At 42.9% G+C, this 14448-nt stretch overlaps 1 protein-coding gene across 1 annotated transcript; it reads right to left on the bottom strand.

The window, feature by feature from the left end:
• Nucleotides 1-938: 938 nt before the first annotated feature.
• On the bottom strand, nt 939-13920 carry GPR161 (G protein-coupled receptor 161). The gene is made up of 5 exons (XM_065423474.1): nt 13538-13920; nt 10325-11049; nt 7387-7491; nt 4114-4233; nt 939-1186 (listed from the first exon to the last, which is right to left on the bottom strand). The coding sequence occupies exons 1-5, from the start codon at nt 13918-13920 to the stop codon at nt 939-941; spliced, it is 1581 nt and encodes a 526-aa protein (XP_065279546.1).
• Between the last annotated feature and the right edge of the window lie 528 nt (nt 13921-14448).

Genomic DNA, 14448 nt, shown 5'->3' with positions numbered 1-14448 from the left:
TAAAGGATGAAACCTGTATAACGTCAATATTAAGTGGCAATACAGTATTTATGTTCTATCTCATCCTTGTTTAATCTCAGTGGCTGTACAATGCCTCTAAGTAAAATCAAAACAAGGAAAGCAAATCGTAATTCTCATTGAGAACTAAAAAACCCCAAACAAAATCTGCATGTCCATCTTCTAAAACCATTTCTGCCATCTTTCCAGTGCTTGTCTGCCTCTACCCATTATATATGTGAGAATGATGTATCTGCTCTCTGTAGTAAAACATTTGTCCAGTGGAACAAAAGCAATAAATATGGCCTCATATTTAGCATTCCCACGATTGAACAATCAAAAATATAATCCACCACCAAAGGTGAGCAGGACAGTAATTTGGATGAAAGGGATCCTGGAAATCTGAAAACTAGGCTCAGATTTTGTGCTTTAGTTAAATCCATGCTCCTGTCATTTTTTTACAGTTCTCCAAAATAACACTGTGTATAAAGTTTCCAGTAAGTAGAGCCATCAAATCTCCTCTTTTAGGGATTACATTGATAGCCCCATGGGTCAGGAAAAAATCTCTACAACACCATGTATAATGCTGCATGGGTTTTTTTGTTTGTTTGTTTTGCTTTCCTATGAAATATCAGGAATTGGCCACTGAAGGATACTTGATCTGATGGACCAGTGGTTTGGTCCAGTAAGGCAAATCCTATGTTTTTATGTGCTGTATAATGGATAAAAACATTACACAAACTCATCTACAGTATCCTGAACAGTAAGTAAATACTGTTCTAAAATGTAGATGTATGTATTTAAAGACAAGTATTCAGGTATTTTCAAGTGTTCTTGACTAAAACACTGAAGTTAAGCCATTCTGAATACTCTGCTTCTTTTACAATAATTATTACTATACTGGGTCCTACTTAGTGGTTTCTTCTAGTTCAGTGCTCTTGTCAAATATTCCCTTCATCGATGCTTTGAAGCTGAAGTCTTTGGCCAGCCTGGGCTCTGCCACCACGCCGTACACCCACATTGCCGCCTGGTATAGTCCACGAAGGAAACAAAGCTCCTGGTAAAGCATCTTCTCCAAACAAGCTGATTTTCACATCAGCTTCAATAGCTTTGGCTAAACTGGATGCATAACTGTCCAGAGATTTATGGACTTCAGCTTTTACATGAAGAACGGAATTCTTTGCAGCTTCTAAAGAAAAAAAAAATTAAGACAGAACAATTAACAATAACATACCATGGCTGTGCAAACATCTGAGGGCAAATATTTGTCTTCAGGACTGCAAATGTGTGATCATGTCTTCTACAAATGATAAATATTGCTATTAATAGTACTTTATGCTTCCACAACATCTTTTGTCTAAGGACCTCAAAGCACACCATGAACACTAATCTTCACAATATCATCATGTCAGGTAGAGAAATTATCCCCAAATTACAGATGGGAAAACTAAGGACTGATGAAGCAAAGCATTTAAGCACATGCTTAACCTGATGTCAAATGGATTACCCACGTGCTTACATGGGACTACATGCTAAATACTTTGCTGGATTGGGACTTAGGCACAGAAAAGGTTATTGGCCTGAACCTGCCAAAGCGCAAAACTTCCACGTATTCCATCTGGCACAGAATTAGGCCCTATGGGAATTACATGACCGTGGGAAAGAAATAAGTGACAAAGCCAGGAATAAAACTCTTGAGTCCCAATTCCCAGCCCCTTCTACTCTGACCATTAGTTTTGTAAACACAAGGGGATTCTCAATTTAGTTTATGCCAAAATTTTACATTTTGTTTACATAAAAAGGGGGACAACACAAGAAGTCACATAGCTCATGGTATGTTTTAAACTTGGTGAAGACCAAACTTTTTATATACAGCAGAACCTCCCTGTTCTACACGTCACTGATCTGCACAAAAAACTGGTAGCCTCCCCCTACTCCTCAGGAATCCATTTAAACAGCCTTGCAGAATTGCTATAAATGTCTGTGAGGCAACACACAAAAGCTACTTGGCTACCTTTTATCATTATGGGGCGGATAATGGAAAAGTAATGATAATTGTCAAACAAAACCCCAAACCAATTCACCCTGGGGTGAGTGTGGGAGTAGAATTTTGCTAAGATAATTTGCAGAAGATACTTCAGAAAAGCCCTCATATTAATAAGACTGCATTATTTTTGGATAAATATACTACAGTATGTGTGTACTGTAGAGTCTCAAGTATTAATGCTAATAATAAAATCAAAGGTAATAACAAGTACACTGTGTGATGCATTGTGGCTGTTTTTATATTGTCCTCATTGACTTATGATTTAGTAAATTCTATCACTTACAATTGGCCTCCTAGTTATTAGCCCAAATTAAAGAGGATCTGCTCAAATTAAATCAACCCTGCAGTGTTCTAAAGCCAGTCCCAGCAACATGTTGCTAGTATTGAGAACCAACATGTGAGCCTAACTAGAAAACAAAGTGAAACTGATTTGTCTAGTTTCCCTGTCCCAGCTGAGACAAATGCAAGGAGCAAACAAACAGCATAAATGGAGAGAAATACATTCTTTCAGTTTAAAGAATTTAAAGTAACACAGCCAGGTAATGGACAGGAGAGACAAGAGGCAGGCAGTATATGGAGAAAATAAAAGCCTGGGAGGGCAGAAAAACATCAAGGTGGTGGAGTCATTGCGGGGAAGAGAGGGGAAAAAAAATACAGTGGGGAGTAGACAACGTAAATGGATGAAACCCAAGGAAAGGCAGGGTCACATAAGGCTGTTGTTCCTGCATGAATGAGCTCCATGCAGGGAAGCCCAGTTTCTGATCCTTGATCTAGACTGGAACTACCTATCAGAAGGAAGGCCTGTTATTAAGCTCTTCTATCCAGGGCGCTGGCTATCCCTGAATAAAAAATAGTGTACCCCCAGTTCAAGGGATACTCATATTTTGAACTGGAAACTGCTATTATCTATTATTGCCAATGGTTTTGTCATAGCGCTGCAGGGGTGTGTGTGTGTGCCCGCACGCCTGGCCCCAGAGCATGCTAGTGCTACACGGGAAGCCTGGGGTAAGGTCATCACTGGGGTAAGGTCATCCAAGGACCTTACACCAATGGAGGATGGGTTGTACCTCTGCTCCATTCCGCCACGCCTCCTCCCCATCTCTATTCCACCCCTGACACCTTCTCCATCCCTTTATGCTGAGAGCACACAGGGTGGCAGAGCTGGCTGGCTTTGCCAGCTTTCTGCAAACCATGAGTTCTCCAGCACAAGGGAAATTCTCCACAGACTATCTCCAGGCAGTTGAAGGCTTATGCAGCGCAAAGTGGCCTTAGCTGTGCAGAGAATCCAGGCCCATGTTTGAAATGCTGTACTCCTCGTGTAGGCCTTTGGTTTTAATTAACAAAGATAACGTGGGCTCTAGCAGAAATATGTTATGCACCACTTTGGCGTACTGGTACACCCCAAGCTTCCTAGTATTCCCGTAAGAACTTCATACAGTTCTGAAGAGCTCTCTATTGTCCCCTACATTGGTTTGCTTTAGTGTTTTGCAAGAGCAGATACCGTTAAATCAGACCACACATCTGTCAGGGATTTCATGTCATGCCTACCCGAATAAGGAGAAAAGAAAGAGCAGATCTTAAAAGGAAGTGGATGGATGGCAGAAAGACAGTTGTAAAATATACCCTGCAAGTGAGTCCTGTCCAGCCTCACCTCCCTAGTTCCAGAAAACGTGCATTTCCCTCCCTTCCACCCACCTACCAACCAGCAGCGTCAGGATGGAAAACGGCAGGGAGAAGCAGCTCAGATGGCATGGGAGCGCGTGTCCACAGGGGTCAATGAGGTAACTAGTGGGAAGTCAGAGCAGGCAGCAGTGGTGAAAATGAGTGACCCAGCAGTAAAGGATGGGGTGAGCAGAAGTTGGGGCCTCTCAAGAAGGTTGTGGAGGAATCAGCAGAAGGGAAAAGTCAGAGCACCTATCAGAAGGGGAAGGATGAAGAGCCCAGGAGTGATACTTGTCCTCTGTGTTCTAAGGTTAAAGAAGGGGACAGCTATGCTCGGCAGCCATCATGAAGGTGCAGGGGGCGGTCATCCCAGGTGAGCAGCATTATAGTATCCACCCTAAACACACCTTTGATTTGCTCCACTTCGTCTTCGAATGTCACCGAACTCCTCCGTCGATAGGGATAAACGCAATGTGGGTGATGAGCTCCATCCGAACTATAATCCTCAAGCAGCATCACATCTGTCCCTGAAATGCAGAAAATGTTTGGAAATAATAACGAGCCCTGAGAAGACAAACCTAAAATTATCGGGGGAAATGAACTTTTGAGTTCATAGACTTGAGCGCCTCTCCTCAAAAATTGCCTAAAATGTGCTGATGTATTATCACTCTGCATTCAACTGTGATGGGATTTCAGACAGGGCCAGGGTCAAGTTATTACCTGGTCTTCAGCTAACCAGAGGTTAATCTGAGGACAATTCCCTGCTTCTCCTGAGCGAGAGAAGGATTGTCTACAGATGGCATTATTCAACAACAGCTACTCCACAATAACTATTCCTGAATAACGCCACAGGTAGGCATACTTATTCTTCGAAAGTGGATCACACTAAATAGGCACCTGTCCACGCATGGTGTTCTTCTGGAATAGCTATTGCCTTTTACATTCATACATTACCTGAATTAATTTTCAAGTGTGGACAAGCCCTTACAAACTGGCTGCTTGGGAGACAGACAGTGGGGGATGCCTATAGGAAGATCAGATTCCATACTCAGAATGGATGGCAAGCCAAGCTGGGGAACGTTCTGATCACTCTATTTTGCCTTTGTTAACTAATTTTGCTTTCTTGTCACAAACATTATTCCTTAAGGAGAACATCTGCCTGACTGATCCTGTATATTTTTCTGCTGAGTCATTCTACCACTTTATGGGTATTGATCTCATGAACACTATTTCATCTACCTGCGTTTCCTCCGTATTATTTAGGTATAAAATAAAGTTTACCTGTCACTGTGTGGGGAATACTAAACTCAACGTCTGGCATGCTGTCACATGAAGGGCCGAATTGTGGCCTGGCTCCTCACTCCAGTGCCGTTGTGGCTGAGTACCGACACTAAGAGTATGTCTACACTGCAATTAGACACCCATGGCTGACCTGTGCCAGCTGATTCAGGATCATGGGGCTCGGTCTGAAGGGCTGTTTAACTGTGGTGTAGACATTTGGGCTTGGGCTGTAGCCTGAGCTCTGGGACTCTCCCACCTTACAGGGTTCTAGAGCCCCGAATGTCCACCCTGCATTAAAGAGCCCCTTAGCCCAAGCCCCACGAGCCACAGTCAGCTGGAATGGGCCAGCCACGGATTTTTAATTGCAGTGTAGACATACCCTATGACAGTCAAAGAGGCATTCTGCCTCCCTAGCATAGAAGCAGACAGGCCGCCTCAGGGAGCACTAGGGGAGCGTGCTGTGTCAGTGCTTCTTACACCTGCTGCTGAAAGGCACAGCCTGTGCTCCCCTGAATGCTTGTGACACTTTACTTTTGCCCAAATACTTTTGTACTCTGACGATGGATCGAAAGCTTCCTACAACAGCCATTCGATGCTTTGTAGCTTGTTCCAAATCATTCATTGGTCAGATTACACCCTCTGCAGACCGTGGCTTTGTGCCCTCTCCACCCACATGAGTTCATTTGATTCCTGGATTTATTCTTATAGCAATAGCCAGAGGGTCCAGGACCAATTTATAGCAAAGGTGACAACACACATCCATGATGAGTTCCATGAGACAAGCCACTGTCGCATATACCTGACCTTTACCAATGATTTATTTAGCAAACCTATTTTTTTTAAACGAAGGATAGTCCAGAATTGAACTGTGATATATAAATATTTCCATTCCATACTGTCAAATGCCTTCTCCAAATACTTAGTAATGAGCGAGTGATCTACCTTCCTCATAGACCATATTAAATGAGTGGGATACTTTTAATGTTCTGTGGATCATCTGGGGTATTGACGTCAATGGTACAAGATCAAAGCCCTACTCCTTGGAAACCCAGCCAGCCTGCAATGGATGGGTAGAATTAGGAAGATGACACTCTAGTCCTTGAGACTATATTTTAGCATATATTTTAAAAACTACATTGAGTAAGGAAATTGGCCTGTAATTCTTGCCCAGAAGTGGATCCCTGTCTATAAGTGATGCTAAGATAGTGTTTTGACTGGATACGGGTGATCCTATATTATCTGCCTCATTAAATACTTGATCTGTAATGGGCATCCCTTGATCTTTTCTCTGTATACAGTTCCTTTGGCTTGTACTATCTGAAAAGCCTGTCTTCTGTCATTCAGGAAGTTCAGTGAAGTGGGATATTTCCCAATTCAAATTCCCTAAACATTGGGGCTCCTAACAACTTATATCTTTGATTTGGTCAGCTGTGGAGGCCTCTTAGTGCCTTTCTTCAAGGATGATAACACAGGATGCTATAAAGAGAAGAGTTTTCCATTACCCGTTATCACCTATAGCTGCACTTAAGCCAGCAATTCACCTACAGAATTAGTGGAGTAGTGTTGCCTTCATGAAAAATCCCACCTTGCCAGCCTCCTTCTCCCATTCTCCCAGTCAGAGAGCAATGCAGAGCTGCAGCTGTCAGAAGAGTGCTCTCTGGTGTCTGTAGAGCAGAAATGCTCTTTAAAATAGATTGCAGGTGGAGGTTTTGGAAAACTTCCCTCTGTTGGCAGTTAAAACCACAGCCCCCCTATTACCAGCGCTGGAAAATTACTGGCAGATCACCATGCCCTTTTCTAGGCTACTGCTCGAGAGATCCATGACAAAGATGAGAAGCCTCCATTCTATAGGAGAGGCTCTAGCATAGAGTGACCAAATGAAATCTCCTATAAGCAGGAAGTGAAGAGACCTATTTCCCGAGCAGTTTGCTTCTTAGCTCTTTGGGGGGTCAGGAAGATCACTGAAGAGGGAAGAAGAATAAAGGAACGGGACAAACAGATTATCACGCTCCTAGGAAATATGCACTAGGGAAAGAAATTATTCTCCTAGGCTTAACAGTATTTTCATAGTAGACACTGCAAGATCAAAAATACAGAGGAGAAGCTAAGGCAGTTCTGCTCAGGGTACCATAGGACAATTGTTTTCAACCTTTTCTCATTTGCAAACCCCTAAAAAATGTCAAATGGCATAGCGGACGCCTTTGGAAATCTTTGACATCGTCTGTGGACCCCCAGGGGTCTGCGGACCACAGATTGAAAACCACTGCCATAGGAGATGCTTAATGTTATTGTTCACCTACCAAAAGATATCTGTACATAAATACAGACTGTTCGCAGAATTCTGCAAGTAAGCCGCAAGTAAAATCTTTCTGTCTGAGAAAGGAAAACAACAGAGTTACCTGAATCCTGAGAGCAGCTGAAACCAGTGTCCCCTGTGCTGCTGCTGTGTCCTAAAGGTCGCCCACCTGCCATGAGAGCTGTAAGATGGGGAGATAGTCCCAGATCTGCAAAACAGTTTAATCATCACTGAGTTGTGCTCTGTATGGTGGATCTACTCTAATGATAGCATCTTCAAATAACCCCCACATCCGAGTGCCCGATTCCACCCCCCAGCTTTCCCAACTTTCCTTTCTCCCCATTTTTCCTGTGACAAGACAGCAAAAACCACCCTCCAGACCCAGCTGCCAAACCACCTGGATTTCCCATCTTGCAATATCATGTCACCAGCTGCCACATGCTCCTGGATTCTTTCCACACGGCAAGCCTGCTGTCTACCTCTCCCCAGCAATTTGCAAGTATGTGCAGTTTATCAGGAGAGCTAATTATATTTAGAAATATATGCACGCAGGGCTGGAAAAACTTATCAGACACCCTCTAGCCAAAGGATTAAATCTAGTAGCCAGAAATAGCTATAGAAGACAAGTGTATTGATGGGACAATAACTAGTGAGGGTTGGCTAATGAGCTAGTTTCCATCTTCTTTGCAACCCTCAGATGCTAGAAAGGGGGAAAACACTGGGATTCTTACTAAGGCGCAGTCTTAGGATCCTGCTCAGGGCTCCACCTTTTCTATCAGCCTCTGGCTAGTAGGGGTCTGATAAATTGGAAGCTGCCCAGCCTACTCTTGCAGCTGGAAGGAGAAAGAACCTTTCTGTCTTTTCTTCCCCAGCTATGCTTCCAATCCTTCCAGAGCCCATCTGTGAGAGCTACCTGGCTTCTGCAATGGGGATGGAGGTTTCCAATGCGCTCACCTTCCTTCCATGTTTTGCATTCTCTTTCCCCACTAATAATTCCAGAGCCTGCCTCTACATTTAGTTCTCCCAAGCAGTACCATGAAAGTGGAAATTTCAAAGAGTGCTGAATTAGCAATCATGAAAATGATCAGAATCTTGCTAATTTCACAGTGCTACAACGTGGCAAAACTTTGATTAGCAATAGAGGCACTGGTGGTGCCTGTCTGCAGACTCAAGAAAACACTATTGCACTGGAATGGTTTCATTACATTTACACCGTTTTCTTCACAACCAGAAGGACTAGAAACTTAATTGAAACAAACAAACAAGCACTCACATTTTCTGAAGTCACTAGAAAAAATTGCCACTGGTGAGACACATGGATTTTTAAACCCCTGTACCTAGTTGACATATACCAGAACACTTAGTCCTAAGGAGTGGAGGGTTATTGCAGATGAGAGGGAGGTGATGGACTTGCCCTAGCTAGAGAATTTAAAAGCTGGTGCCTAACATCCATAAGCTCTTATTAGGCCTGGTTCAAAGCCCATTGAAATTAATGGAAAGATTCCCATTGATTTTGATGGGCTTTGGATCAGGCCCATCATCAGGACAGGGAATGTTCTGCCTTTTTCTAAGCTGAATACAAATTTTACACTTGCAGAGAGTAATAAAATTTGTGTATCAACAGCACATTTGCCTACCCTGCTATACCAAAGCAAACATGACTGCTTGCCAGCAAAGACACTGATTGGTCAAGCAGGCTTCCCAGAATATAGAATACTTTTAACACTAAGAAGCATTGGGAATTGGAGAGTGGTCCTAGGAATCTGAAAGATTTTCTCTGAGATTTTGATACAAAACTACTTTGGTGAGGAATGGAGTATATTATTATTTACCACCAACACCTGACTTGGTGCTGTACACTATACAAAAATAAAAACAGTCCCTGTCCCATATAATTTACAATCTAAAAGGCAGACCAGAAAAAGGATGTGATGGACTGGGATATCTAGAGATGGGGGATCACAATTTTTGTGGGTTTTTTAAATTATAAACTTACTGCTTGTGAGCCTGGTGGAAGTAGATTTTTAAAGGGACTACCATTAATTTAAAACTTCCACTTCTGTCTGGACATGTTTTACCTGGTATTGTTACAAGGAACAACTAAGATTATGGTAACCAAATGATATTAGAGAAAAAATATTTTCTTTATATGTTTCTGTTTGTTCACTCCTTGCATTTGTCAGCACTTTGTGTCTAGTCAGTTTCCCCTGCATGGTTGGTCAATTTCATACTGTGCTTGCATTGCCCTTTCATACAGCAGGTGGTGTTTTTCCCCCTCTCTCATTCTCAAAAACAGACAGAATCATTTTAACTTTTCAAAATATTTTGACCTCAGGCCTACACAGGCCTAGAAAAGTTTAGCCCAATAGGTAAAAGTTTGGGATGTTATAATCAACTGAATACATTGTCTTAGAATGAGAAGTTTGAAGGAATGTTAACTATAGCTATTGTTACAGCTCCAGCTAAAATGACAAGTTTAGCTAAGAGAAAGGCCATACCACTTGGCAAACATTTTTATATTAAGCTGGAAACATTTATACTTTGCTCCTGAAAAATATCCTGGCCCTGATTCTCCATTCTATGACACTGGGTTTACACCAGTGTAACTCCACTGAAGTCAACAGAGTTACACCACCATAAAAACAGGCAATGGAGTGGAGAATCAGACCCACTGAGTATATTGATAGTATAAGAATGCTCAGATTTGGATAATTTGAAATAGAGAGAGTGTGTGTGTGTGTGTGGGGGGGAATCACAACAGAGGAGAAAGGAAATTATTTTTATTGGCCCCAAAGTTAAATCTTCTCTGCCAGGGACAATTTAGCTGCATCAAGAAAGGGAGGTGAATTCCCATCAAAGGCAGGGAACTCATCACAACTTTCCTTCAGATGGGAGGTATAATTTGAAAAACGGTCCCTTGAGAGCTCCCTCAAGCACATCATTAGTTAGTATTTGTACAGCCCTTGGAAGTTGCCACATGAATGCAGATACTAAGTATCAGCCTCAAGGGAAGAGTATTTTTTTATCTAAGTGTTTGTTACCTGTGATCCTATTGGAAATGCTGAATAATCTGGCTGTCCTATGACGCTGAACAAATGACTCCCGGTAATACCGGTCCCCAAAACACATTCCTAATAGTTCTTTGCGCACTGTTTTGTTCCAGAGTCCATAAATCAGTGGATGGCAAATGGCACTTGAAAAAGATAACCATGTTGCTAATGTCTCCAGAGCAGGAGAAATGCTATTTTCCCCCCAAAGTGCTTCTGACGTAATTACTACCATGTAGGGCCCCCATGTGATCACAAAAGCACCAATGACAACCAAGATGGTTATGAAAGCTTTGCACTGATTGGCTGAGTAGACAACCCCTTGGAAAGCATTCCTTCGACTGCCCGAAGAGGAGGTGGAGGTGCTAGAGTTCTTTCTCCCATTCCTCTGAGCATCCTCCTCTACAATGACCACGCTACCGCAGTGAATCTTGCGCGCTTTAATCCTAGCCACACGAAATATGAATCCGTAGCAGATCATCATAACCAGGAAGGGCAGCAAAGCACACCAGATCTGCCAAAAGGCTGTGTAGCCTGCCTCCTTATGCCACGCAGCCACACACATCCATTTGAATTGATCGAACTCCAAGGAAGACCAGCCAAAGAGAGGAGGAAGGCAGCCAATGAGGGAGTGTAACCACACATACACAAGGGCTACAACTGCTCTGTTTCCTGTAATCTTCATTGGATACACCATTGGATATAAGACAGCATAGTACCTGGGAAACACAAAAGGAGACATCAGTACCATCATAGAAAAGTACAGTAAGCAAAGAACTGGGTTTACTGATTAAGATCCAACTCCCATTGGAGTCCAGGGAAAGACTTCCCCACTTCCGCTCCCCAAATCTCAAATGGGGTTAGAGGGACACTTAAAAAAAATCATATTTCAAAAAATTATTTGCGGTCAAGAGCTCAAAAGTCAAGAAGTGCCCAAGATCAAGCTGCATATGCAGCCTTAATTCTACCTACTGATTATAAAAACATGAGTGTGGCCATACTGGGTCAGACCAATGGTCCATCTAGCCCAGTATCCTGTCTTCCAACAGTGGTCAATACCAGATGCTTCAGAGAGAATTAATCCTGGTGTGAATGCATTATTGTAATGATGTTTACAATTATACATGATTACATGCAGCTACTCAAATGCTATGTTATTACAGATCAATTGATTTTAACAATCTTAGATGCATGTGCTGCATCTTGAAATAGTAATTTAATTATTTTCTACCTTTCTATTTCACGATTGTACATGTAATTGCAGGGAAAATGTATTATATTGGGGAGGCGGTGTTGCCTGCTGGAGAGAGCACTAGACAGAGACTATGGGGACCTAGGTTTAGCTCTGCCACTGGCCTACTAGGTATCCTTGGGCATGTCACTTGACCTTTCTGTGCATCAGTTTCCCAATCTATAAAATGGGGATAATGATACTACCTCTTTTGACTCCCTCCTGTGCTTTGAGATCTTCTGATTAAAAGTGATATACAAGAGCTAGGTATTATTAATCACTATAATTGCAGTGGTTTCCAACCTTTTCCATACCATACCCCATGTTACAACAGAAAAAAGGTCTGGAACCCCCCACCATCCATCTAGCCCAAAAGAAAGGGAGGGAGATCATGACTCCCAGGTCGAGAACCCCTGTTATATTGTATTGTTTGAAAAATAGTATGTTATTGTGTTCATGCAACCTTAACTCTGACTTTTCATTGCTTTACCCATGGAACCTTAACATTCTCTTACCAACACTTTTTAGATTGATAGATTTATAGATTCCAAGGCCAGAAGGGATCACTGTGTTCATCTAATCTGACCTTCTCTAGAACTTCCTCCAAATGAATTCCTAGAGCAGATCTTTTAGAAAAAACAGCTAGTCTTGATTTAAAAATAGTCAGTGATGGAGAATCCACTACAACCTGGGTAAGTTGTTCCGATGGTTAATTACTATCACCGTTCACATTTTACACTTTATTTCCAACCTGAATTTGTCTAGCTTCAACTTTCAGCCATTGGATCATGTTATACCTTTCTCTGCTAGATTGAAGAGCCCATTATTAAATATATGTTCCCCAGGTAGATCCTTATAGACTGTAATCAAATCACCCCTTAACCTTCTCTTTGTTAAACCAAATAGATTGAGCTCTTTGAACATGTTTTCTAATCCTTTAGTATCAGAGGGGTAGCCGTGTTAGTCTGGATCTGTAAAAAGCAACAGAGAGTCCTGTGGCACCTTTAAGACTAACAGATGTATTGGAGCATAAGCTTTCGTGGGTGAATGCCCACTTCGTCGGATGCATGTGACGTGCATCCAACAAAGTGGGCATTCACCCATGAAAGCTTATGCTCCAATACATCTGTTTGTCTTAAAGGTGCCACAGGACTCTCTGTTGCTTTTTCTAATCCTTTAATTATTCTTGTACTCTTCTCTGAACCCTCTCCAATTTATCAACATCCTTCTTGAATTGTGGGCACCAGAACTGGACATAGTATTCCACAGTGGTCACATCAGTGCCAAATACAGAAGTAAAATAACCTCTCTACTCCTACTTGAGATTCTCATGTATGCATTGAAGGATTACATTAGCCCAAGGGTGGCCAACCTGAGCCTCAGAAGGAGCTAGAATTTACCAATGTACATTGCCAAAGAGCCACAGTAATACGTCAGCAGCCCCGCCGATCAGCACCTCCCCCTCTTCCCCGCACCTCCCGATCAGCTGTTTCATGGCATGCAGGAGGCTCTGGGAGGGAGGGGAGACGAGCGAGGGCACGGCAGGCTCAGGGGAGGGGGCAGGAAGGAGTGGAGTGGGGGCAGGGCCTATGGCAGAGCCAGGGGTTGAGCAGTGAGCACCCCCTGGCACATTGGAAAGTTGGCGCCTGTAGCTCCAGCCCTGGAGTTGGTGCCTATACAAGGAGCCACATATTAACTTCTGAAGAGCCGCATGTGGCTGCGGAGCCGCAGGTTGGACACCCTGCACTAGCCCTTCTGGCCACAGCGTTGCCCTGGAAGCTCAAATTCAGCTGATTTTCCATCACAACTCCTGATCTTTTTCAGAGTCACTGCTTCCCAGGATCAAGTCCCCCATGGCCTAGATTCTTTGTTCCTAGATGAATACATTTACATTTAGCTGTATTAAAACACATATTGTTTGTTTGTGCCCAGTTTGGAATTAATCATTGCTATTCATAACAAAAAGAGGAGCTTACCGATCTATAGCAATGAGACCAAGAGTTAGCATGCTGGCCGAGCTGATCAGCATATAGAGCAGGGCAGAAAAGTTGCACCAAACTACTCCAAAGATCCATTCCCGCCTGATGGAGCTGGTGACGACAAAAGGAAGCACCAGGACAGACAGAAGGAAGTTGGACAGTGTCAGACTGAACACAAACTTGTTGCTCAGCGTAAGGAGGTAAGACTTCCGATAGAGGGTGACGACAATCACCAAGTTGCCCAAGCAGATGAAAATAGCAATGACGATAATAGCAATCGACTCGGTGACTCTGACTGCCCCGTCTTCCTGCGCTGTGAGGTTTCTCAGGCCCTTCCCATTGCTGAGGGAGGAGTTGATGCTCATTGTCAGAGCACACATTGACAGAGCAGACAGTACATGCTGGGCAGCTGGAACAAGAAGAAAAACACATGAAAACATTATTGTATTTTCCGTGTCTACAATATCTTTTATCCCAGGATCTCAAGGCCCTTTACCAACATTAATCAAGCTTCACAACACCCATGAGGCACATAACCATTTTTAGATGGGGAAACTGAGGCCCAGAGCAGGGACTTGACTTTCCTGAGGTCACACACAAGTCAATGGCAGAGCCAAGCACAGAACCCAAGAACAGGGCTGATTGGAAAACGGGGGAGAAATTCTGCAAACATTTCATTTAATATTTTCCAGGAGTGGAAGGGGGGCATTCTTTCAAACTTTTGACCAGCGTCCTACCCATGAGTTCTAACTCCCAGTCATCTATGCCAAAAAGCTGTTATGAAAAGAAACAATAATGAAGCAATAAATGGTCTTTGTTGATCTCTCTTTATACAGCTGACAGTTTGTGGTATTTTACTCTGGTCTGTGGAGCACTTGCTGGTGATCCACAGAGAGCTGGCTAGTCAC

Source organism: Emys orbicularis, chromosome 1, assembly GCF_028017835.1.
Source record: "Emys orbicularis isolate rEmyOrb1 chromosome 1, rEmyOrb1.hap1, whole genome shotgun sequence".
Taxonomy (NCBI): domain Eukaryota; kingdom Metazoa; phylum Chordata; order Testudines; family Emydidae; genus Emys; species Emys orbicularis.
The sequence above is the reverse complement of the archived record's forward strand: the minus strand, read 5'-3'. Positions and strand labels throughout refer to the sequence as shown.